Consider the following 25,087-nt stretch of genomic DNA (forward strand, 5'->3'; position numbering starts at 1 on the left):
CATGAGCCAGGGCAGGGACTCACCTCTCTCTATTACCATCTCCACACAAGGATTGGAGGTAGTTCATGACTTTGTGTACCTTGGCTCAATGATCTCTGACCCTCCCTAGATGTCGAGCTGGATAAATGCATTGGCAAAGCAGCTACCATATTCTCTAGACTCATAAGAGAGTATGGCTTAATAAGAAGCTGATGGCATCTACCACAATCCAGGTTTATAGAGCCTGTGTCCTGAGCACACACCTGTACTGCAGTGAGCCCTGGACTCTTCATGCATGGCAGGAGAGGAAGCTGAACATGTTCCATATGCGTTGTCTCTGATGGATTTTTGGTATCACCTGGCAGGACAAAGTTCCAAATAGAGTAGTCCTAGAATGAGCTAGAATTTTTAGCATATATACATTACTGAAACAGCAATGTCTACATTGGCTTGGGCATGTCATGAGAATGGCTGATGGTTGGATTCTAAAAGATCTCCTGTATGGAGAATTAGTGCAGGGAAATTGCCTCAGAGGCAGAGCTGCGATACAAGGGTATCTGCAAGTGGGATCTGAAGGCCTTAGGAATGGACCTGAACAGATGGGGAACTTTGACATCTGAGCATTCAGCCTGGAAGCAGGCGGTGCATCATGGCCTCTCCCAATTTGAAGAAGTGTTTGTTCAGCAGGCCAAGGCAAAGAGGCAGTCCGGAAACCAGAAAAATCAGGGAGCTGGACAGGGACAGATTGTATTTGTCTTCAGTGTGGAAGGGATTGTCACTCTCGAATTGGCCTTCTTAAGCCACACTAGATGCTGTTCCAAGTCCTCTATTCAAAGCACATTACCATAGTCTCTCAAGACCAAAGGATGCCTAATCCAGTATGAAATGGCAGTTTTTTTCAGGGCATTTTAAAGGTAGAGTTGGGAACATAGTGCTGTTTTGGAGGTGCCACCTTCAATTTTGATGATGGAGTGATGATGAGAGGCAAAGCAATGAGGGCTGCATGAAGGATGTATGTTGTTTGCAATGGAATTTAGCTATATGCATATACAGTACAGTGGATCCTTGACTTACAGAGGGCTTGACTTACAGACTTTTTGAGTTACAGACTTCTCTGGCCGCAAAATTTAGGTTTGACTTGCAGACTGAGATTTGACTTACAGACCAGAAAAAAACCAAAATGGAACAAAAACGGCCTGTTACGGCATTAATCGGTTTTCAATGCACTGTAGGTCAATGGAGACTTGACTTACAGACTTTTTGACTTGAGAACCACCTTCCAATACGGATTAAGTTCTCAAGTCAAGCCCCCACTGTATTATGTATCAGTTAAGGCTCCAGGGAGTAACTCTCAGAAGCTTCATTTAGAATTTGGGCTAGTGTGAGGCAGCTAACTATATGAAAAAGCATGTTTTTTCATTTAAGAGCCCCGGTATTGGGACCCCGCAGAAGATTGTTGTTGGTGGTTAGTTGTTAAGTCCTGTCCGACTCTTCGTGACCCCATGGACGAGAGCACACCAGGCCCTCCTGTCTTCCACTGCCTCCTGGAGTTGGGTTAAATTCATATTGGTAGCTTCAGTGACACTGTCCAAATGCAGAAGATTAGTCCTATAAATTCTATTTTAAGTTCCTTTTGTGTGTGGTTTTAATAAGGCAGAAAGAGAATAGCATTTAATTAAAGTTCCAAAAACGTTGTTCCATTTCTCTTAAAAGAGGCATCCTGTACCTGACTTTAGAGACAATTTGGGATATATTAACACAGCTGCTAACTTTTAAAAATAATAGTTTGTGTCCGTTTTAACATCTGCAATAGAATGCAGGAAGTATTAAAAAAATTAAAACAATCAAGAGAATTCTATGACAATGTAAAGAGCAACAATATGAGTGCTGTAGCAGAATATATCAACTACAGCTCCTCCTCATCCACTGTGCATAATTTTATGCAAGGGCTTGGCAAAACAGACACAGCTTATAGTACCGTCCTAAATGCAGACTGCCTGCCTCTTCCAGTGACTTGCTGGCTCACAATGACCAAGGCAGATGTGTGGATTTATCCTTTTTGTCTCATCCAGTTTTTCTCTCTCTCTCTTTCTCTCTCTCACACACAAACACAAACACACACACACAGGCGTGCGTGCGTGCACAATTCCAAAGTGAGGAAAAGTTAGTTACACTGCTCCCTGTCTGGTGTGGAATAGAGATAACCATGAGACCTTTCTAGCAAACCTCAGGGCTTTGAATCCTTCTGACTACTGTATATCCCTAGAACCCCCATTATGTTGTTCTTCATGGGCCCTCTGCTCATGGCACACTTGTTTCCGTAAAGCTTTAGTAAGGGTCAAGTGGAGCCATTGAGATGGATGTTTCCAACGTGCACAGTAATAGAGAGGAGTCTTCTCACACACTCTTATCTAGGGATGAAATTGGGAAGCCTCTCTAGAGGCTGAATTCACGTCTGAACAGACACAATGGAGAAGACTGTGCTCTGCATGCTTGTGGATTAAACCTGCTAGCAGTGTGAAACCGTACAGGATATGTCCCAGAACGATCTTAGTAACTAGGAAAGTTTGTACGATATACAAGATATGCATTCTTTTCCCTCTGAGCCACTAAAGTAAACATTAGCAACTTCCAAGCTGTTTAAGGATATCAATCTGCTGTCGGCTTCTGTTCCTGGTTTCTTGTTGTACAATACAGTATTGTTGCCTAAGTTTCTGATGTTCAGCCGTGAATGCTGTTAATTATGTAGCCAAAACAGCAGAGTCCATGCAGAACAAAAGGCACGGGCAACCTGAGGGTACGTTGAGCCTGACAGAAATACAACAACGTCCTTAAATGAAGCCATTCTTCATGGCCATGGAGTGCACTGACAGATTGTTGAGGGGGACAAAGAGTTAACCGCATGGTGGATTTAGTGGAGAGTTGTGGGGGGGGGGGTTTGGCTTGGAGGAGTGAACAGGAACAGTCCACATTGCAACATTTGGTCGCCAGTCCCAATTGTATTCTAGTGTATAAAGATATGCTTTTACAAATAGTGTCACCATCACTATTTATGGGGCTCTTCCAAATGAAACAAAAGTTCTGCTCACCCACACCCCTTTTAACAGTTTGGTCACAAAAGAATACAGATATTCCTGAAATTCATTTCCAATTTTCCCCCTTAAAAATGAGATCTCACTTATTTTTAAGATATTTTCAACAAACCTTTTTTAAAACAGAAAAAGAATTCAATTCCTCTGATGGAATTTCTGTTCTTGAGCTTTGTGGGTTGGGGGTATGTGTGTATTCTTGCTAAATTAAGTACTTTAAGGGGCAAGGAAGGAGGGAATTAGTGGGGATGAACTGGGTACTTTTCAGAACAAATGCACCCCTGGGTAAGTTTAAAGTTTAGCAGCGGTTCCCACAGTTGAGAAAGACTAAAATGTTGTTCTTGTGCTAAGTATTATAAATAAATAATTTATAAGTAATCATAAATAATATGTGAGTCAAGAAGGAAGATACAGTAATTAATTAAAATGCCCCTGTGGTTTACTAAGTTTAAAATGAACCATGACTTCATTCTGGTTGTCTCTTTTCAGCATCCGGGTAAAGGAAGGTTGGTTGTCTTGCATCCAGGAATGCTCCTCCAGGACCCCTTACAGTGCAGCGTGCCCTTATGTGCCTCACACTGAGATACCGTAGTCATTCTTGTTGTTTTATTTAATTTTATTTATTTATTCTATTTATATCCCGCCGATCTGGTCATTGCGACCACTCTAGGTGGCATTGTCTTGAAGAAAATGACCCCCTGATTTATGTGACGAGAGGTCGAGTAGAACATGTGGTATATAAGAACCATGTGTGTCAGCCCATCTAGTTCAGTATTGTCAACTCTGATTGGCAGAAGTGCTCTGAGGTTTCAGGTAAGGTTATTTCCTAGCCTCATATGGAGATATTCTCTGGTTGTCTCCTGTACAAGGACTAAACCAGACCTGATCCTTCTTAGCTTCTGAAATCAGACAGAATCGATTGTGTTCAGGATGGTGTGGTGGGAACATTGAGAGGAATATACCATGCATTGTTTCCCTTAAGGCTAGTGAAATACATGCAGAACTAAATAAGGACATCTTTCAGTTTGGTTGATTTTTCAGAGTGAATCAGAACTCGCACAGATGTGTCAGTGAAAACATACAGCACCATAGGATTTCAGATTTTTGTTTCCAATATGCATCTGCTTTTGTCTTAATAAACTGGTAGGCACACCGTTCTTTAGGCAGCTTCTGGGAAGGCAGGTGATGGTCTGCTCCAAGCATTCTTCATGGCACAAGTTCAGTGACATGGAAATAGGGAACTAAGCATGGTGTGGCTAGAAAGCACCCTGGACTTCACAGTGTGGCTCAAACCTCTCCATTTGACAAGTTTCCCCACCAGGAGAATGTGCCCGCTTGTTCTTTCTGCATGCTAATTTAACCAAGGGACGTGGCTTGGATGTTTAGAAGTCAGAGGTGCCACCTGACTTGTCTGAAACTGGCATGCCTTCTGGAACTTGCTTTGGCCAGCAAACAAAAGTAGCTTTTCCGCAGGAGTCTGAATTCCATTCTGGATGGCAGACCTTAGCCACACAGATGGGGCTATATACGTGTAGCAGTGCCTGGGGACAGAAAGGGATCCAGGGTAGAGTGACTAATTGTGACAGTAAAGAGCCAGAAATTACCCAAGCTTGAAGTGGTTAGATCATTGCTGGCCACGGTTTCTTTGCCAGGATATGTACCAGAGATGAAAAACTGGTTTTGCAGGATGATTTTGTGCATTGTATTATCCTTAGAGCTAACAGAATGTCAGATATTCCTCTTGAAGGAGAGGTTGCGAGAGTAGCTTTTAAGGGTTTTGCCTACTTGTTTCTTGATTATACAACCCCTCATTTATCAGTTCCATTCTCTGCCAAAAACGCTTGTTTTCTTTGCATACTAAGTTGCCTCTTTTTCTTCCAGCATTCCTCTGTAGGTTCCCTTCATCAGTTTCCTCACTGCATATTATATAAAATGACACTATAGTCGTCGTCTTCACCTGCGTTCCCGTCTCCTCTCTGAGCCTCTCTTCCCACCTTTTCTTTTTTTTCTTTTCCTCACCATCCTCTATTGCTTTTTTCTTATTCTGCTTTCCTACCTTGAGTAGGTTTTTATTTGTGTTGTTGAACATGAATCAGGTTGTTTGTGTAGGATTTGGCATTGCGGTTTAGAAAGGAAGAGATTGTGTGGTTATTTTTTTTTTCACTTCCTTTTCCTGTTCTTGCAGCTCCACAGCCCTTTTCCTGCCCTGATCTTTGGATTTTTCTTCTCTCTTTCTCATTTTTGGCAGCATGTTTTAGCAAAACATTATCCCTTGGCTCTTATCTCATACTATAAGTCTGTAGCGATCCTTGATTTCACAGTGCGTGCTTTGCGATTTCAATGGTAGAGCAGGACACTGTTATCAGGATTTAACATGGGAAGAAGAAAGATCCTGTGTCATGTATGGTCAATCCCTTTTCACAGCACAACTGCCTGCGCTAAACGAGTGTCCTGTTAGGGCAGTGACCTAAGGGGGCTGTTTCTGGGCTCTGAAACTTCTTTCCAGAGGAGGCTAAACTGGTCCCTTCCCTCTTGTCCTTTCACTGGAAGGCAAAGACCTTTTTATTCCAGTTGCTTTTCAGCAGCCGGACCAGCCGCTGTTATATAAAAAAGGGGCTCCTAGCAGACATTCTTTTTTAGTTCTTTTTAAATGGACGTGTTTTAACTTGTTTTTCAGTTGTTGCTGTTCTAGCAGTATAGTTGGTTCAATTATATTTTAACAATGATACACTTTTGTATATTTGTATATTTGTATTGGTATTTCTTTTAAATCTTCTTGTGAGCTTTCTTTAGTCCCAGTTCTGGCGGAAAGGTGAGATATATATGCCAAATAAAAAACAAACAAGAGCCGTGCTAACTCAGAAGGATGGTTATCTGTCTTTCTGTTCACAAGAGTTGAAGCCAGATATCTCTGGGAAGGAGGAGCACAGTATGTCACACAAGGAATCATTGAATCGTGGTAGGGTTGGAAGGGACCTTGGAGGTCTTCTAGTCCAACCCCCTGCCCAAGGCTGGAGACCTCATACCATCCCGGACAGATAGCTGTCCAATCTTTTCTTGAAAACCTCCAGCAATGGGGTATATCAACACAATAGTACCCTTCTGCTTGAAACAAACAGAAACATTAAGTCTGCATGTAATGCTACATGAATTTAATTCCTTTTTAAAGGCATCCATCTTGGATGTGTCCATCACCACATTTTGTAGTAGTGAATTCCATAGTTTACCAGTGTGCTGTGTGAAGTTGTACTTCCTTTTGATTGTCCTCAATATATAGAATAGGGTGTGTCTCTATATGAACCACTCTGGTTTTACGTTTTTGTAAGGAAGCTGTCCCACCACCCTCTGGTGAGGACACAAGGATGTGTCTTTTGGAGTGGCTGTTCCCAGGTGGTGTATTTTAATTATATTTGTCTTTCAGATTTTTAAAAAGCTGCCTTGAGCCCCTTTATTGGGAGAAAGGTGGTATATAAATAAAATGAATGAACATATCTTTCCATTTACTGTATCTTCGCTGGATGATTCTATGTTCTTATATTTAGAGATTTAAAAAAACCTCTCCTGTAACTACTTTATCTGAGTAGATAGCCAAACTGGAGTGGGCATTTCAGGTTGTTTAAGGCTGGATAGAGGTGTGTGGTTTTGGGTCAGAAAACCACCATCACAAGTGACCCTGTTTAGCACTATCAAAATAATCTTTGCTTCTAAAAAGAAAAGGAGAAGCTGCTGAATGATGATCTTGAGAAATGGGAAGCTTTCCCTTTAAATCTTCTTTGCCACTCACCTGTGGCGGGAAAGGGAACAGATGCTTTTGCATTTCTTTCTAATGGTTGCTAACTGAGTAAGTGTTGGCAACAATTAAAAAGAAAAGCCAAACTTCCTCTTCAAAGTTTTCCATTACTCAGTATCATTAAGAGGCAAGAGCACTAAGTTCATTAAGAGGCTTCCCCAGAATCATAAGCCACAGCTGCTTTGGTTTGATCCCTGCAATCACACGCTCTGGGGCCAGGATCCTTCATGCCCGCACTTGAGTCATCCGGCTGCTGGCAAAATGAGTGAACCTGCTCATCCCTGGAGTAGACCAAAATGTGGGACAAATGCCCGTGTAGTCAGGCACCAAGTACAATTTTATGCATATCTATGATGTCTCCCTTTGTTCACTTCCCCAGAATCAAAAAGTCACAAATGTTATGTTCCTCATAGGAAAATGGCTTCAGCTGCTTAGAAAAATTTGCCCCCTCCTACAACTTTGCTGGTGCGATCCCTTTTGAGGGTCAGCTACAAAGTTTTGGTCTTTGCACTTCCGTGTCCTGTGTGCAGCCTTTCCCAGTTATTTGGTTGGTGGCTATGCAAATAGAATATTGGACTAGATAAAAAAATTTGGTCAGATCCAGATGGGCTGTTCTTATGGTTGTGTTATCATCACTTTTCACCTGTTTAGTCACTACCAGCTGAGACCCCACCATTGTCTATGCAAAGTTAAGTTTGCTTGCTGTGTTATGCACCTCTTTATACTGGGTAGTATTGAAACAGGATTTGCCCTTTCATTGCCAGCACTCATCTCCCAGACACTCCAGATAGTAGATTAACAAATATACTTAACCTCCAGTTCTCATTTGCATGAAGAAATCCCTCCTTTAGAAAGAATGTAGTTGTAGAATTGTTGTAGAGTTGTTAGAGGGTGTTTTTTTGGTACATATTTTAGGGTTGCTGGAGAATTTTGTTTTTGTTTTCAGCTTTTGCACACCCCTTTTTAACAGCCACATTCTTAAAATCTGGAACAAACATGGGATAAGTTTTAGTACAAAACAGTTAAACATGCCTGTTGTTCTCTTATCTTCTCAAGGAGTCACATTTTGGTTTGATATTCAGAGAGATCCCATGGAACACCTCATTGAAATGCTGATTGGTGCTCTATCTCATTTTGAAAATGTAATAGAATGACATATTTCTTACTCCATGGGAGATACTCCAACCACACCATAGATCTGTGATTCACTGTGTCTCATGTTGAAAAGTTAAAATATCCATTGCAGGGAACAGATAGGCAATTTGAACCGAGCAGTATCATCATCTAAGGATATTCTAGCACTGTAGGGTGTTCATCTCATTTCCTTCGACTTGCTTTTCCTTTATACAGGCTGCATTTGAGATACTCTTGGGAAACATTGACGTGGCCATACCTTCCCAGCTAATCCAGGGATGAAAAGGAAAACAGAGTATTCATCGTGGAAGCCAGTACCTCAGAGCAAAGTCTCCCCCTGCGATCGATTCAAGCATGCATGCTGCATCTGCAGGGGGTTCCTTTATGTTTACGGCGGCCGACAAAGTACCAGCTTGAGTGATTTCTGGCGATACAAGATAGGTACATTTTCTTCTTCATCTGTCCACCTCATGTCACTAATCCAAATTCCATATGCTGCTCTTGCCCAACTGTTTATTTGTGATGGTTACGTTGCATTAGGGTAAACTAGTGATTTTTAAGGTATGTCACGCATACAGAAACAGTGACGTCTATGTTGGCTCAGACATGTTGTGAGAATGGCTGATGGTTGGATTACAAAAGATCTCCTGTATGGAGAATTAGTGCAGGGAAAGTGCCCCAGAGAGAGACCACAACTGCAATACAAGGATATCTGCAAGCGGGATCTGAAGGCCTTAAGAATGGACCTCAACAGATGGGAAACGACATCTGAGCTTTCAGCCTGGAGGCAGGCGGTACAGCATGGCCTCTCCCAATTTGAAGAGACCCTTGTCCAGCAGGCCACGTGGTGGCGCTGCGGGTTAAACAGCAGAAGCCTCTGTGCTGTAAGGTCTGTAAATCTTCAGCTGTAAGATCGAATCGACGTGACGGAGTGAGCGCCCGTCACTTGTCCCAGCTCCCGCCAACCTAGCGGTTCAAAAGCATGCAAATGCGAGTAGATAAATAGGGACCACCTCGGTGGGAAGGTAACAGTGTTCCGTGTCTAAGTCGCATTGGCCATGTGACTGCAGAAGATTGTCTTCGGACAAACGCTGGCTCTATGGCTAGGAAACGGGGATGAGCACCGCCCCCTAGAGTCGAACACGACTGGACAAAAATTGTCAAGGGGAACCTTTACCTTTACCTTGTCCAGCAGGGCAAGGTGAACAGGCAGTCCCTAAAGCAGCATAATCAGGGAGCTGGACAGGGGACAGATTGTATTTGTCTTCAGTGTGGAAGGGATTGTCACTCTCGAATTGGCCTTCTCAGCCACACTAGATGCTGTTCCAAGTCCTCCATACAGAGCATGCTACCATAGTCTCTAGGGACTGAAGGATGCCTACATTACAAGCATAGTTTTTTGTTTGCCGGAAACAACTTTTTCAATCCAAAGAAGTAATCACACTGAATAATATTTACAATCTAGTAAGGTTTTTGTTATGTTATAATTGTGTGGATTGGTGAGCCAAATCCACTTTATGTGTTTTAATTAAAAAAAAATTTAAAAAGAAAAAAATATGTATTGCCCTTCAGCTACGCTTCCAAGATGGCTTGCATAGAAATCAACCACAATAAGAGTACAAAATAGCAAACAGCAAAAGAAAATGCAATAAAAAACACAGCAGTAGTTAAAACCATTTGAACCTTCAAAGTCTTACAGAACTGAAAACGTTCTTGCCCCAGTGTCAGGAAGGAGTTCCATAAATCAAGTGTGACCGTCAAAGAGGGGTTCTCTGGCTTTCACCTGCCTTGTGTCCAATAGCAGGGGGCACAATGACAGCAGCAGTGCGTCAGTCCCAGTTTTTGGCATACAATTCTCTAAGTTCCTGAACCTCAAGCATCCAGATTTATTTTAGTTTCAAGAAGAACATTTCCTACTTTTCAAGGATGCAAAAAATACATGAAATTTTGAAGACAACAAATAGATATTTAAGATTGCTGGGCAGAATGAGAGGAACAGGATGCTTGGCTGTGGGATAAACACAGAGGTTGATGCCTTGTTAAACAGAGAGTTGGTGTCACAAATTGTTTTGTTTCGTTTAGTCGTTTAGTCGTGTCCGACTCTTCGTGACCCCATGGACCAGAGCATGCCAGGCCCTCCTATCTTCCACTGCTTCCCGGAGTTGTGTCAATTTCATGTTGGTCACAAATGCTAGCGGTCAATCCCTCCATGTGCATCATATAGTCTGGGATGGTCAATGGTGCCTGTTTAAGCTTTGTTGGATTGTAAATCATGGCTTTGTTGGATTTCTGCGATGGCTAAAAGTGAAAAAACTGCAGGGCATGTGGAGGACACATACTTCTCATGCCTGTTATAGTCCAGTATATGCTGTGGCCTGATATCATTATGCCATCCCTTTCTCATCTCCTGCTCAACATCACCAGTTGCCTTTGGAAGGTCAGGAAAAGACTTAGCATAGTAATCTCAGCAGGTACATTATACTGTGTGCTACAGAAGTAAAGGCTGAAACGTGAAGTAGCTGTGTTGGTTTTGGTGGCAGCCCCATGCTTCTGGTGTCTGATTCCATGGTAGCTTCTGATTGCCCCTGACTTGCACAGTCGGGAATTCTGCAAGATTCAGTCAAATGCAAATTGAGAGATTGCAGATTGTATTTGTCCTTTTTTTCCATATGAAAGAGACAGTCACAAACAGTTGGGATGCGGAATGACTTGGTGAAAGTTCATTCACAAATCTGAAGCTGTAGCACACTAACATACAGGCACCTCCACTTCAAAGCCTCAGAGTGCATGCTGTTCTGTTTAATTTTCTTTATTATGCATGGGACATTAACGAAGTCTGATATAAATGATAGATTAATATGTTTGGAAGGAAATAAGGCTAGATGATTTCGTGGACCTGTTTTAGACTACAATAATGGGTATATTTTCTAGAAAGCAATGAATGGGAGAGACTAGACAATTCAGAAGATGGCCCAGAAGAACTGGAAGAGCACACAATGGTGGAATATCAGGCAAGTTTGGACTGGCCTATTTTTGTAAAATATTAAGGATTTTCACAGTCATGTTTTCATGGAGCCCGATGGTCTTCCTTACATAGTTTCTTTACAGTTTGTTGCAACAATTTTATTAATTAATTAATTAATTAATTAATTAATTAATTAATTAATTAATTAATTAATTAATTAATTAATTAATTTATTTATTTATTTATTTATTTATTTATTTATTTATTTATTTATTTATTTATTTATTTATTTATTTATTTAAAATATTCCTATCCCACCTTTCTCTTTAAAAAGAACCCAAGAAGAGTGGATCCTGCCTGAGGATGGGAATCTCTAGCAAAGCCTTCCCCAGTTTGTGCCACTGCACTCCACATGTTGGCGTAATCAACACAAGGAGAATAGCCATTGGCCACGCTGAGAAGTTTGAGTGGTGATGCAGCAATTGGAATGAAGAACTCCAGGATGGGGTGGAGTCCTTCATTCCTAGCCAAGTTCAGCCACCTGTTTTTAAGGAGAAAGGCAGAGTGAAATCAATCAATCAATATTTATTCACATTGTTTTTCGGTGTGCACCTATAAATGCAAAGCAGAAGGAAATGAACACAGTGGTGTTTGGGAACTATCTACGCATAGAGTCTATACATGACTTGTTTTACTGAGTTTATGAATAGATACGTAACATTGCTTAATTTTTAAATGACTCTGAATAACAAACAACAGGGCATCATGCTTTTGCTGTGTGTGTCTTGTACTCAGCGACGATGTTGCTCTGTTGAGAAAAACTGAGAACAAATCACCAGCTATGGGAGGATATTCCTTCCAGTAAGATAGCTCAATTCACTTTTAAAAAACGTATTGCTAAATCTAAATATTATAGTCCCCCATATAATAGCTGTCAAAAATCGACTCTGTTTAATTGGTAAAGCACTTAAAAGCCTCTCGTCCTCTCCTCTGTGTGTCAGTTTAGCATATGCTGCATCTGTCATGGATGTATTTGGAACAGTCTGAATGGTTCAAACGTGGCATGTGTTTGGTTTAAGGAAGCTGCACACAGGGTTTGCTACATTTAAATCAGCCTCAAGCATTGATCACCAAGAAAGACTGTCCAGAATGTCATTGAAAGGTACACCTTGATATTATAATCTGTTAACTGAATAGCCTAGATCTCAGGGTTATTTCTGTAGGCTTTAGCTTCTTGCTGAAAGCCACACTGTCAGTGGATATTATGATAAAGGTTCACTGGACAATGTAGCAGGTACCTGAATTTGCACTAGTAGGCAAGTCTTTTGGGTACAGATGATTTATTGCATCTGGCCAGTGTTTATATCCACTGTTTCCAGTCATTAATGCTGACCCAGTAAAAGACAACATGCACATTACATGCCTGCATGATTTATTTCTCCGGAGTCATTAGCTTTCCTTAAGGATGGAACAGAATCAGTATAAAAGGTCAGCACTCTCTGATACACTCACACACTAGGCTTGGGGTGTGTGTATAATATGTGCTGTCAAGTCAAACTGATTCACAGCAGCCCAAATAGGTAAGTGAGATACTAAAGGAGTGGTTTGGCCAGTTCCATACCCACCCACCCACCCATCCTCATGAGTTTCTGTGACTGCGTGGGGATTTGAACGTAGATCTTCTGAGCCGTATCCCTCACGCTGTCCACTAAACTACATTGGATACTCAACCTGGATTCCTGCATATGAATACTCTTCATGAAGGGAGAAAACAGTTTTTTTCCAGTGCCTCCGGGGTCACAGTTCTAGGGACTTGAGGATGCCTGTACATGGATGGTCTTTGTGGTCAGAAGGTTCATAAAGCTGGATGTGAAATCTTTCTACATGTTCTGTTGCAATGGCACAATTTACATTATTTGGTTTGTAACTGAAAATTTATTTTTTTTATTGCATTGGACTTTGTAAAATGCATACGGCAGCTGACTGTAAAATCATTACTCTATTTTCAGAATGTTCTCTATATCTTTGGAGGAATGGTAGATTCTCCTTTTACACAGAAGAATCCTCTCTGGATGTATGACACTGGTATGGGACACGTTAGCATCTGCAAGTGGCATTACAAAGAGGCTTAAACAAAATAGGGTACAATTCTGTAAACAGAGAGATATGCTATGTTACTTGAAAAGAGATGTCCACTTAACCCAGTGAATTTTAATAATGGTGTCATGATCACTGTCAGCATTTGTTGGTGTGTCTGAGATTATTGACTTTGATATTTGATTGCCAGTAATGGCATTCACTAATTTTTGAACAATTAATGTAGTGCAGTGCAGAAACTTGAACTCTGTACCTGACTTGTGCATAAATCTAAATAGTGGTTTTAAAAAAGCAGCAGCTGTGCATCACATAGAATTCCACACCTGGTTGTCCAAAGCTACAGTCATGGCCAAAAATATTGGCACCCTTGCAATTCTGTCAGAAAATGCAACCCTTTTCTCAGAAAATTGTTGCAGTTGCAAATGTTTTGGTATTCACATGTCCATTTCTTTGATTTGCATTGGAACAACACACACAAAAAACCAGAGAAGAAAAGTCAAATTTGATACAATTCCACACAGAAACCCAAAAATGCAGTGGCCAAAATTATTGGCACCCTGTCTAAATTGTAAGAAATAATTGCTTTTCAAGCATGTGACACTCCTTTAATTTGTATTTAGACACACCCGTCGCAAGTAAGAGGTGTGGGCAATATAGTAATCACACTTGCAACCAGTTTAGATGGAGAAAAGTTGACTCAACCTTTGTGTTGTATGTGACATTGAGCATGGAGAAAAGAATGAAGTGTAAAGAGCTGTCTGTGGATTTGAAAGAAAAAATTGTGGAAAAATCAACAATTTCAAGGCTATAGGTCCATCTCCAGAGATCTTTATGTTCATGTGTCCACTATGCAATATCATCAAGAGGTTTACAGCCCATGGCACTGTAGCTAACCTCCCTGGACGTGGACGGAAGAGCAAAATTACTGAAAAATTACAATGAAAGGTTGTTCGAATGGTGGATACAGAACCCAGATTAACTTCCAAACAAACTCAAGCTGATCTGCAGACACAGGGTATAACAGTGTCAGCTTGCACTATCTGTCGCCATCTGAATGAAATGGTAGGAGATCCAGGAGGACAGCACTGCTGACACAAAGGCATAAAAAAGCAAGACGAGTATGCCCAAACTTATGTGACAAAGCCACAATCCTGAGAGGATCTGTCCATCCTGAGTGGACAGATGAGACAAAAGGAGAGCTTTTGGGTCAAGGACATCATGGCACTGTTTACAGAAAAAGAAATGAGGCATTCAAAGAAAAGAACATAGTCTCTACAGTCAAACATGGTGGAGGTTCAAAGATGTTTTGGGGTTGCTTTGCTGCTTCTGGCACTGGATGCCTTGACCGTGTGAATGGTATTATGAAATCTGATGGTTACCAAAGAATTTTGGGGCTCAACATAGTGGCCAATGTCAGAAAGCTGTGTCTCCACCAGAGGTCGTGGGTCTTCCAGTAGGACAATGACCCGAAACACACTTCAAAAAGCACTTAGAAATGTTCACAAACAAAGCGCTGGAGAGTTCTGAAATGGCCAGCAATGAGTCCAGATCTGAATCCCATAGAACGCCTGTGGAGAGATCTCAAAACAGCAATTGGGAGAAGGCATCCTTCAAATCTGAAGGCCCTGGAGCAGTTTGCAAAAGAAGAGTGGCCCAGAATTCCAGTAGAGAGGTGTAAGAAACTCATTCATGGTTACAGGAAGCAATTGATTTTTTTCCAAAGGGATGCTACCAAATATTAAGTTAAGGGTGCCAATAATTTTGGCCACTGCATTTTTGGGTTTCTGTGTGGAATTGTATCAAATTTGACTTTTCTTCTCTGGTTTTTTGTGTGTGTTGTTCCAATGCAAATCAAAGAAATGGACATGTGAATACCAAAACATTTGCAACTGCAACAATTTTCTGAGAAAAGGGTTGCATTTTCTGACAGAATTGCAAAGGTGCCAATATTTTTGGCCATGACTGTATGTTGTTATTGCCATTATTCATAATTTTTTTTGTAGCTTGAAGTTGTGGGGATTTATAATTGACTTTATAAGCACAAGATTGAAATGATATTGTTTAGAGTACAATAGTTCTTCCTTCATCCCCCAATCTGTTTAGAGACATATAAGGTGGAATAAATGTTTAGGAAAAACCGAAATGGTATATTAAGTTATATTGGCTTTAGGTCTTGCAGGGAAGGGGGAAAATACACTTATAAGTGTAGAATTGCTGAGTCTAAACCTTCCTCAGTAGGTTGTAAACAGAAATGGTTGATTAAGAACTCTAGAAACCAGAGAAATATAAGAGCAAGAACTGTTGAGTAAGTTGAAATGAAGTATTAGTAATACTGAATACTATTTCTCACTTCAGCTTTTTCATTCTTGTAACCATATTATGAAGAATGAAATGCTTCAGTTGCTTATAGCCATTGTACTTGAATACGAAGGATGGGGAAAATAAAATATCCAGTAAAAGAACAGAAAAACAATAAAATGCCCAATAATGTGTATATTAAAAATACATATAATGTTGCTATGTGTTAATATTTCAGGAGAAAAGGCAGTGGCAGAGCAAAGAGAAGGGACTCTTGGGGCATACGTACAATGGCTTGTGTCTATGGCATTTCCACTGAGCAGGAAATCCTCCTAGGATGGCAACATGGGATTGGGGCCATGGATAGATGTTTAGCTTTTGTCTGAGCAGAGGGTGGGTTTTCTTCACAGAGACCACCTCCGAAGCAGTGGTAAAACACTTGTGCAAGTGGAACAGTCCCGTGTTATTACATTGGTGGGACTTTCTGGCAGGAAGCTCAAGAGGATTAGTGGCCACCTTGTTTTTGTCACCCTGAAGTTGCTGGAACCTTCTAATGTCCCACTTATTGCAGTTAATGCTCACATTTCCAGAACAATGTACTCTGAAAGGGGAAATTATATATATATTTCCTAAGATATTCAGAGAGCTTATATGAGTTTATTCATGGCAAAGCTAAATGTTGTGAATGTAGAATTTGCCTTTATTTATAAGCAAAAATAAATGTTTACTAAAAACTTTTTGTGTGTGTGAGAACTAATATGCCACAGGACGGTGAATGTTGTGGCTGAGGCAGGTTATTGCATTCTGCCATGTGTTGAACCTGTTTTCTCTATGATTGAAAAAAATGTTTATATATCAGACCCTCCCTTGGAACAATAACTGGTTTAGTCTTCCAGGCACCAATTTAACAACACTGCATTTCTCTTCAGACATTATAGAAAAAGGCAAGGACAGCCAACCCATGGTAGAAATGGGCTTGCTGTTCTCTGTTCTAAATTGCAAAGCATTTCTTAGCTCTGCTTTCAACTAGAAAGCAGGGTGTTGTTTCCTCATCCCTAGGCTGAGTGCCAAGTGGCTCCAGAATCTCAAGAGAGGGCATGTTTTTGCCACAAACCATCAAGTTGCTTCTGATGTATAGTGACTGTAGCCAGGTTTTCAAGGTATTTGAGAGGTGCAAGGAGTGGTTTACCATTGCCACCCTCTCCAGTGAGCAGGGATTTGAACCCAGGTCTCCGGAGTCCTCGTCCAACACTCTTATCTATTGCACCACAGTGGGTCTCATATACTTTTCTTCTGCTGGACATATTGCCTGATTGTGCCTGGCATTAAACCTGGCCTATCACACATGCAAATAATTACTAAAGAATCCTTATTCTATTTTGGTGCCATTGAGTTCTGGTGTTTGTATACAACACACAAAAGTTTCCTTGGTTTCTGTCAAAGAAAGGAATTCCGACAACTTTCTGAGTCCCATTTTCAAGTGTCAGCAGGGAGGGTCTTGTATGGCTTTGTAGATAGAGTAGCAGCACCCTCTTTTGGCTAACATTATAATTGATATTTTATTTACATTACAGATTCAACCAAGTGGCTAGAGTGCCAGCTCACAGCAGTGGAGGGTGAGGTAAGAAACTGCAAAACAAATGTATGAATCATACATGAAACATGTTGCTTTGTTGACATAACAGCTTGCTTGGGAATATGTTCCTGAAATAGTTCCAGGTTGGGCTCAGTCAGGGAGGTATGGCTGCAGAGTTAATCAAAACTTTGTCCTCAGGGTTTCAAATGCCAAAAGAGGGGTTCTCTTTATTTGCCCCTTCAAGAGCACCCTGAGAGTGGGGAGAAACTATATGGCTTTTAAATATTGAAAGAAGCATTTTAAAAAACTTGATTATAGTATGGCTAATATGAATGGAACGTAGGAGTGGAAAACGGAATTGTTCTTCCGGTAGAATATTTAGCATGGACATTTCCCTTTGCTATGTAATCCCATACCGTTGTTACTGGGCTTCCTCCATCATTATGGGCACTGATAGTGTATCTTTGAAAATCCTGGAAGCACACTCAGCTAGGGAAATCCAGGCTGCACCGTGATTTGGGAGAACAAACATTCCCAACCAAAAGAGCCCCGTTCCGATACCAAAACTCTGTGCAGGGAACGGGGTGTGGTGTGGGAGTAAGTTCTTGCGTGTGTGGAATCTCTGCCCTTGTTGCCTGTGCTTCCTCTTCCTTTCAAGCAGCTATAGTGGTCCAGCAGCCTTAAGCTTGGGGGTTGAAGGGAAGAAGCCTTGGTGTTGAAGTGTTTCCTCCCCTTTCTGTGTTAGAGAGTATTTGGAAACTGCTTCTAGCTCCACTCCACAAAATAGGCTTAAGCACCAGGCCATTTTAGAAACTGTGCTGTTCTACTTCTGGGGTGAGTAAACCTATTTGCCTAGGTGCAAATACGCCAGAAGGCAACACTAGCTCTTCCTGTTATTGTTCCATGTGAAATGTAAGAAATGGTGTAGGCTGCTGCTGCTTGACCAAAGAAGTGTGAACACATTCTTAAGCAGAACCATTAGGAGCTGGTTTGCAGAGGTGCAATGGCAACCCCTGTTAAGATAGTATTGTTGCTCTCTTTTCTCCAGGGAACAGCTCCCGTGAATCGGAAGGGCCACAGCGCTGTTGTCTACAGGGGCAGTATGTACATGTATGGTGGCTACATTGACATTAGAGGTGCTTCGCAAGAATTCTGGGCTCTATGTTTTGGTAGGTTAACTGCTCCCAATTGTTATTTGACTATAACCATTGGAAGGTATGGTCTGAGACCCCCTGAACATTCAGAATCAAAATGCAGTAGAGGGGTGCAAAAGAAAGTTTGTGGTTTTGAAATTCTAGCTGAAATTATGTATCTTCTACCTCTGAGACTCGGTTATTTGTGTATTCACGAAGCTTGTGTGCTACCCTTCGAACAAAGTGAGAACTCCTGTAAGTCTTGTGCCTTTTAGTCAACGGGGAAATTGTGTGTATACAGGGGTGGGGGGGAAGTGCTGATGAATAGACATACTATATAGAAAATGCATATGAATTTCCAGAGGGAACAAAATACATTTCTGATACGAAGGATGGGACCAATACCTATGCAGGATTTGTAGAAATGCAATCAAATTGTGCCTGAGCTTCTTTCACATCCCTGATTTTCAGTCTAAGAGGAATCCATAGTGACGATACTTTTTTTCCTCCAGATACAAAACAGTGGACCCCTGTGTCAGCTACCTCATACGGTGGCAGTCCAGGTCCCCGGCACGGTCACTCTGCCGTGGTTTATGGCAAAGGCATGTACTTGTTTGGAGGGCTGATGAGACTGAGTGAACAAAAGGACTTCTGGAAGTGGGATTTCACGGCTACCACCTGGTCTAGTATCAGAAGGAGGTAAATACAGTATTTGAGAGCTGTTCACTAGCAGCTTTAGGAAGCAAGAGCTCGACAGACTGAAGAACATAAAACTGTGCTGTTACTATGAACTATTACTATGAATTTTATGGAGGTTGTATGCTAAACTACTTCCCTCTAAAGACTGTAAGTTCCACTGTATTTGTCCCACGTGGAAACAGACATATAGGTAAAATCTGTGCGATTTGTGCATCATTTTGTTCATGTTAACTGGGAGCCAAATAGTCTTTCTTGTACAGAAGCAGAAAACATTTCTAATGCATATGAGAGGCATCTTGGCCAAATTGCCCCATACAAAAGAGGAAGTTTTGGAGTAATTTTTTTAAAGTTAAAAATTAGGATTCAGATGTGCTCCGGAATTGGAAATACTGTACATTGTTGTGTCACTACCGGATTGTATTTACAGAAGAAATGTAAGTTGCGGACTTTTGAAGTACAGTAGGATCCACTGATTCACATCCTTGGTCTGCAAATATTAAATATTAAAAGTAGTAAAAGAAACAAAGCAGAAAGAATTCACATGTTTTACAAGAACTGGAGGGAGCCAGAAAGACCATGCTATGAAGAATATGTAGCACAGTGTCTGGTAGACATGGGGACGAATTAAAAAACAAATTGCATTATTTGTTAAAAATCACGAATTTGTTTAATATTCGCCCCTTCATATTTATCAGTTCCATAGACCCTGATGAATATGCAGGGATGAGTATTTCTCTGTTTTTATTCATCCCCCATGGTCTTTCCACTCTGCCTATGGGCTTATTGAACAGCTGATTGGTGGGCCCCTAGGCAGACACCTTCCCCACAGCTGCCCACCGCACAGTCTGTTCCTGACCCCCTCCCCCTGCCTATGTTGGCCGCTGCCACTGCCACTCATGCCATCTCTGCAAAGGGCAGCTGGTTACCCTTATGGGAGGCCGTGGTGGATGGCAGCAGGGGCAGCAGAGGTAAAGGCTGCTGTGGTGCAGGCTGCAGTGGGTGGTGGCACAGTGGCAGTGTGAGTGGCAGCAGTCCACTGCAGGCTCAGATGGTGGTGTCCAAGGTAGGGAGGCAATGGGGGTGGTGGGAAGGGGGCAGAGGGGCAGACCATGGGAGTGGGGGGACTTAGCTTTCCCCTCCTCCTTTTTTAGACAGACTTTTCATGGGTCATCCATTCACAGGCAGGAAATTCGTGTTTTGTCAACCTTGATGGACCACGGACCAGGACGAACCACCATTTTGGCAGTTTGTCCCCATCTCTAGTCTCTGGCTGCTTAAGGCCCCTCTTTTGAGCTTTCTCATGGGAGGTTCTGAAGCAGCTCCTCCTGCTTCCTGGTTTAACCAGTCAGTGCCAGGTGATCAAGGTGGGAAGTGGGACAGGGATGTCTCCAGCTGGCTTGCTTTTCATTGAGGCCTGAGAGCATGACAGCAAAGAGCTCAGCATGCAGGTGAGCAGCCCTCCCAAGGTGGCAGCCTCTGCACTCTACCCTCCCTTCAGGTAACTGTCTGGTTTGCATGGATCAGAGGGAGGGGCGGTTGTCCCTGTACCTTTTGGATAGTTGGCAAGGGTGAGGAGGGCATCGCATGGATTCGATCTTATGACTGCAGGTCTTCTGACCTTGCAGCACAGAGGCTTCAGCGGTTTAACACGCAGTGCCGCCACGTTCCCCCCCAAACTGTAGTTAATGGTCTTTAAAAGTGAATTCAGTTTTCATCAGTATAAATAGAATTGTGTGGACCTACTCACCGCTTTGTGTTGTGTTTCTGTCTAGCCAGGGGCCTCCGAAAATGGTGGGACACTCGGCTTTAATCTTTGAAGATTCTATGCTGTTGTTTGGTGGAGGAGTTTCTAATAGCAGGCCAAACAGCACTTTGTGGAAATACCATTTTCCATCTCAAATGTGGAAAAAACTGGCTAGCTCCGTTGAGCCTTCGTCCAAATTTTATCACTGTGCACTGGGGACTGGATATGGTTTCCAGGGGACTGCCGATTCTCCAAGGACATCATTCAGCAATTTGCATCGAGAACAAAGAGGCTGTTCAAAGCTACTAGCTATCTCTAAGCAGCATGCCTGCTTCTGGGAGCAGCTTCACCCGGAGCCCACCTATCAAATTTTCAGCAACGAGGGAGGCAGTGAAATAGAAATGAAAACCTTCCGCCACTCTCAGGAAGAGCCAGGACTTTGCTTCGCTACTTGCAGTGGAAAGCTGAGCACAAGCCAGGCAGAAAGCGTACTGTCCAGGCAGGAGAAGACTTTTTACCTTAACTGTTCAAGGGAAGAGGACTTTGCTGACAATGGCCTGACAGAGAAAGAGGAGAGGTTCGGCTGCTTGCATCCTTCCAGTGTGGACTCCGGGGAGCCTCCTGTGGTGCTGCTGCTTGGGGGCAAACCTTTGTCCAGTTCCTCTGCAATCACATTTTGGCAGATGGGGCTCAATAGTGCTTAAAACAGTGTCACTTGCATGTCTGCACACATTTATCAAGAAGTGAGACGCTTCCTTAGTGCATGTGAGTAAGCAAGCTCCCTCCTGAAAGAGAACGAACGAGCGAATGCATTGTCACTTACCCCATTGTGTCAAAAACCCTAATGAGACTTCCTTCACGAATAGAAAGCGTTGGGGAAATGACAGTCCTAACATTTCCTGCAGTCTGTAAACAAAACATGCCGCTGTTCTCAGTTTACTGGTTGGGCGTCTTTGCCCCAAGATTAAGTGGCTCAGTGGGGACTGCATACCTGTCCACTGAACACACAGAAGATGGCCCTTGATGATAACATTAGCCATTTATCAATTGCTTTTAGACTATTCAAAAACCTTTGCAAGTTCACTTGTGAAATCTTCACAAGAGGGGCAGGCAAAATGCAGCTTGTGTGTGGCTTCCCCCACAGGCTCCACTGCCAGCCTTTTTCAATTTAAAGCTCCCCCCATCTAAAATTCAATCTAGGAGGCAATGTTTGCTGTGCACAGTGGAGGGCATGGGGGGGGGGTACTCATTCTGTGCTATCAACTCAAGTGACTTATAGAGCCCCTAATAGGGTTTTCAAGGTAAGTGAGATATTTAAGGAGCGGCTTTTACCAGTCCCACACACAAGACACCAGTGAGTTCCCATGGCTGAGGGAAGATTCGAACCCTGTTCTCCAGAGTCCTAGTCTGTCACTCTATCCACTACACCACACTGGGAATCCCCTTACCTCTACTCCCCCTGAAAATCCTGAAGCTGGCATTTGTTTAAATGCACATAGGTGGAAATTACATTCACATCAGCAAGGCATAGGTATCATTAAAAGAATCCTCTGCAAATTCTGTCAGAGCCCTTGGGTGGAAACCAGAAATTATTCCAACAGTTGAGGAGCAGGGTGTGGGTGAGTAAAATGGCTGACCACTAGAGGGTATGAGGATCTGCCACTTTTTCGTTTTTAAACAATTTATTTTTCACACCGGATGTCCTGGAGCAAGTGTGGCCCTCCAACATCCAGGGACGGGTGGGTGTGGCCCATTCCTGTTCTGCAGAAACCCAGTCATCATGTGAGCCTGTAGTTTCATAGAAATCATAGAAAAGTGAAGTTGGAAGGGGCCTACAAGGCCATCAAGTCCAACCTCCTGCTCAAGTTTCTCCATGTTGCAGAGAGAGTGGAGATAAAAGATAGTCACTTACCTGTGGACTTGAGTTTTTGGCTGAAGTGGGGACTTGAAGAGGGCTTCACATATCATAGCTCTCACTTTGTAGCTGCCAAGCCACAACACTTCAATCTGTGGCACCACAAGACTCAGACTGGATATCAGCCCGCATGGCAGTAACTGATGATTAAATTTGAAGTGCCACCTCCCTTTAGTTTTAGACCCCTAGAAATATACGACAGGACTATTCCAACAGATTGTGCATTTCCTCCCCAGCACTGTCTTTCTCCAGTCTGTGCAAGTTATGTAATATACCACTCTTATCTGTGCTACCATTAGTTTCTGTGTTTTCTACTGCCCCCATTTCCCTGGGAACTTTAGAACCTACCATAGCCTAAGGTAGGTATGCATCCCAGAGAAATGACAACACATTGGCTTAAAGTAAAATAAATAAAATTATGTTTTGGCTACATGTTGATAATAACTGGTAAAGAAAAGATTTCCACTTATTCCAGATTACACCAGTGTATCTCTTTCAGTCACAGCTTGAAAAAGATCAGGTAGGAAACATGGGTTGCTCCCGAAGTTCTGCAGAAGAGCAGCTCTGGACCTTTGAGGGAAGGACATATGAATTCTGCATGTAGCATTTTCAGTCTGCCACCAGTAGGGAGAGCAAAGAGCTCCAATTGCAAACTCCCTGCCCTGTATTAATGCCTACCAATCCCTAGCCAGCTGGGTCACTACTATACTGCACATGCAGTGCGGACACCTGGCCGTTTCTAGTGCCACAAGACAGATGTGTGTTACACATAACAAAACTCTGATTTTCCTACAACCTGGCTGCTTCTGCAGAAGAAAAGCATAGACAGGTTTTATGTTATCAAACAGGCACGTTTTGAGCATGTCTGGTTGAGGTGCATTACATGAAGGGAAGCCTGGTTGGGGGACAGTGTTTACAAGAAAGGATCCAGTTAGCAGTGAACTCCTTTGAGTTTCCAAAGCAATTGAATACTGACTTGAACATTCATTTTGTATCTTCTGGAAACCATCACAAGTGTACAAAACTAGCCACCACCCATAAAATTTGTAGTTCTAAACTATACTGTGTAGACCACAGTAAGTCACACTTACCTATGAGCTTTGAGAGGCTTTGCATGAAATACATTGTGCTGAAGAGGTGGAAAGTAATCTCTTGAAGTTATCCTTTCTTGACATTTGGGAAAGATGAGAAAAGCACATGGCATACAGCTTCTACCATGTCTCTTCTTTCCAATGCTGGTTCCACAGCCCAAAAGGGTGGTTGCTTTGGCTATGTTACAGTTCTGCATGTGGTCTTTAGCCAAATCGTATTACCTTACTGTTTTCAGAACACACTAAAACTAAAGTACATAAAACTTTTTTTAAATGCTTGTGCATATGCACAATTAACACTGTTATACTAGATCCTAACAGGGAAAGTTTAATGAAAGTATTACTTTTCAACAAGGGTGGCCTATTACCAACAAAAAGGTATATGTAAACTTATTGAATGTCTTTCTGTATAGATTGGACACTTTAAAAACCCTCTTGAAGCATTCAGAATTGCCAGGCACAGAAGACAGATGGGAGTACATCGACGGCCCCACTTCCTGAACCTCCCCATTGACGGGAAAGGTCTAAACTTTAAAGGAAGGCTCTCTCTGTGTTCGACAGCACAACTGCAGCTCCTCTTCAAACCTTGCCCATCAATATGACATGCAATAAATGCCCACCCATCCAGTTCCACATGCACACTTTTTGAATGCATGAAGCTGGCTTCTTTCAGCCTGGACTAAATATGCACCATGCCTTACACAGTTGCTTGCAGGAATGATGCATATTACTGCAGGCCAAAAGAGCTCATCCTCAAGCATTCAGAAAGTATAAACATGGAAGTGGATGATGGGTGTTTACCGCATGTCACACAAGTTTGGGTATCCAGTGCATCTGCATTGCACAGCACTTAACCCCTTCTTAAAGTGGTGGTGGTGGGACACAGGAGTGTTGTGCTTGGAAACAAGTTGTTCTGGAATGGGCAACTTTCAGATGTTCAGTCCAGCCTTTTAGTGACCAGAAGGAGCATTCAGTTGCTTGTTGGGCTGTTTCTGCACTGTTCTAGGCCTCTGTTTGCAACTAGAAGTGACTTTCAGGTTCGGGGGAAAAACATGTCCCTCAGCCTGAACAGCTTTGGGGGAGTGATAAATTCTCCTTGCACCTCTTAGGGTAGATTTTGAAGGGGAAAAAAGTTTAAAAGTTAACGAGTGGTGCTGATGGGCAATCCTGCCACAATGTTTTTAGAACGTTACTGGAAACAAAAGAGCTACCGCAGACAGGCAGAAACTGTGAAACAGATTTAATCAACATATGACTTTTTATGTCCTTGTTTGGTCTAAAAATGGGAACACTTAAGACACTTAGAGGCAGCCTTTTTTGCACAGTTATGTTATATTTAGAAACAAACTACAACATAATCCATTTGCGACTCCAAGTTGACTACAAATCACAGTTATTGTTCCCATATACAGATGTTTCAGTGCACTTATTCTAGGAGTTTGTTTATACACCTGTCATCGTGAAACACCATGGACCTTATATATACATAATACTTAAAAAAATAAGTTATACTTAGAGCTACTGTCAAGCTCTACCTCATTACAAAAGTTACAAATACAGCAGTTAGTGTGTGTGCT

The 25,087-nt window shown here is 42.2% G+C and overlaps 1 protein-coding gene across 3 annotated transcripts in view; it reads left to right on the plus strand.

Annotated features, from left to right (window-relative positions):
• The window catches only part of LOC110085420 (leucine-zipper-like transcriptional regulator 1), a 55,566-nt gene extending 32,717 nt beyond the window's left edge, over window positions 1–22,849 (plus strand). For 2 of the 3 annotated variants that reach the window (XM_020805603.3, XM_072985242.2), the window contains exons 2-8: window positions 8,209–8,433; window positions 10,924–11,003; window positions 12,967–13,042; window positions 16,927–16,973; window positions 17,977–18,097; window positions 18,574–18,760; window positions 20,533–22,849. In XM_020805603.3, the coding sequence (XP_020661262.3) occupies window positions 8,271–8,433; window positions 10,924–11,003; window positions 12,967–13,042; window positions 16,927–16,973; window positions 17,977–18,097; window positions 18,574–18,760; window positions 20,533–21,208 (1,350 nt within the window). In that variant the 5' untranslated portion in view covers window positions 8,209–8,270 and the 3' untranslated portion in view covers window positions 21,209–22,849. Of the gene's footprint in view, window positions 1–8,208; window positions 8,434–10,923; window positions 11,004–12,003; window positions 12,120–12,966; window positions 13,043–16,926; window positions 16,974–17,976; window positions 18,098–18,573; window positions 18,761–20,532 lie in introns of those variants that run through there. The other variant, XM_020805621.3, reaches the window with a different exon arrangement.
• The last annotated feature ends 2,238 nt before the right edge of the window (window positions 22,850–25,087 follow it).

This window comes from Pogona vitticeps, chromosome 1 (assembly GCF_051106095.1).
Source record: "Pogona vitticeps strain Pit_001003342236 chromosome 1, PviZW2.1, whole genome shotgun sequence".
In the NCBI taxonomy this organism is placed as follows: domain Eukaryota; kingdom Metazoa; phylum Chordata; class Lepidosauria; order Squamata; family Agamidae; genus Pogona; species Pogona vitticeps.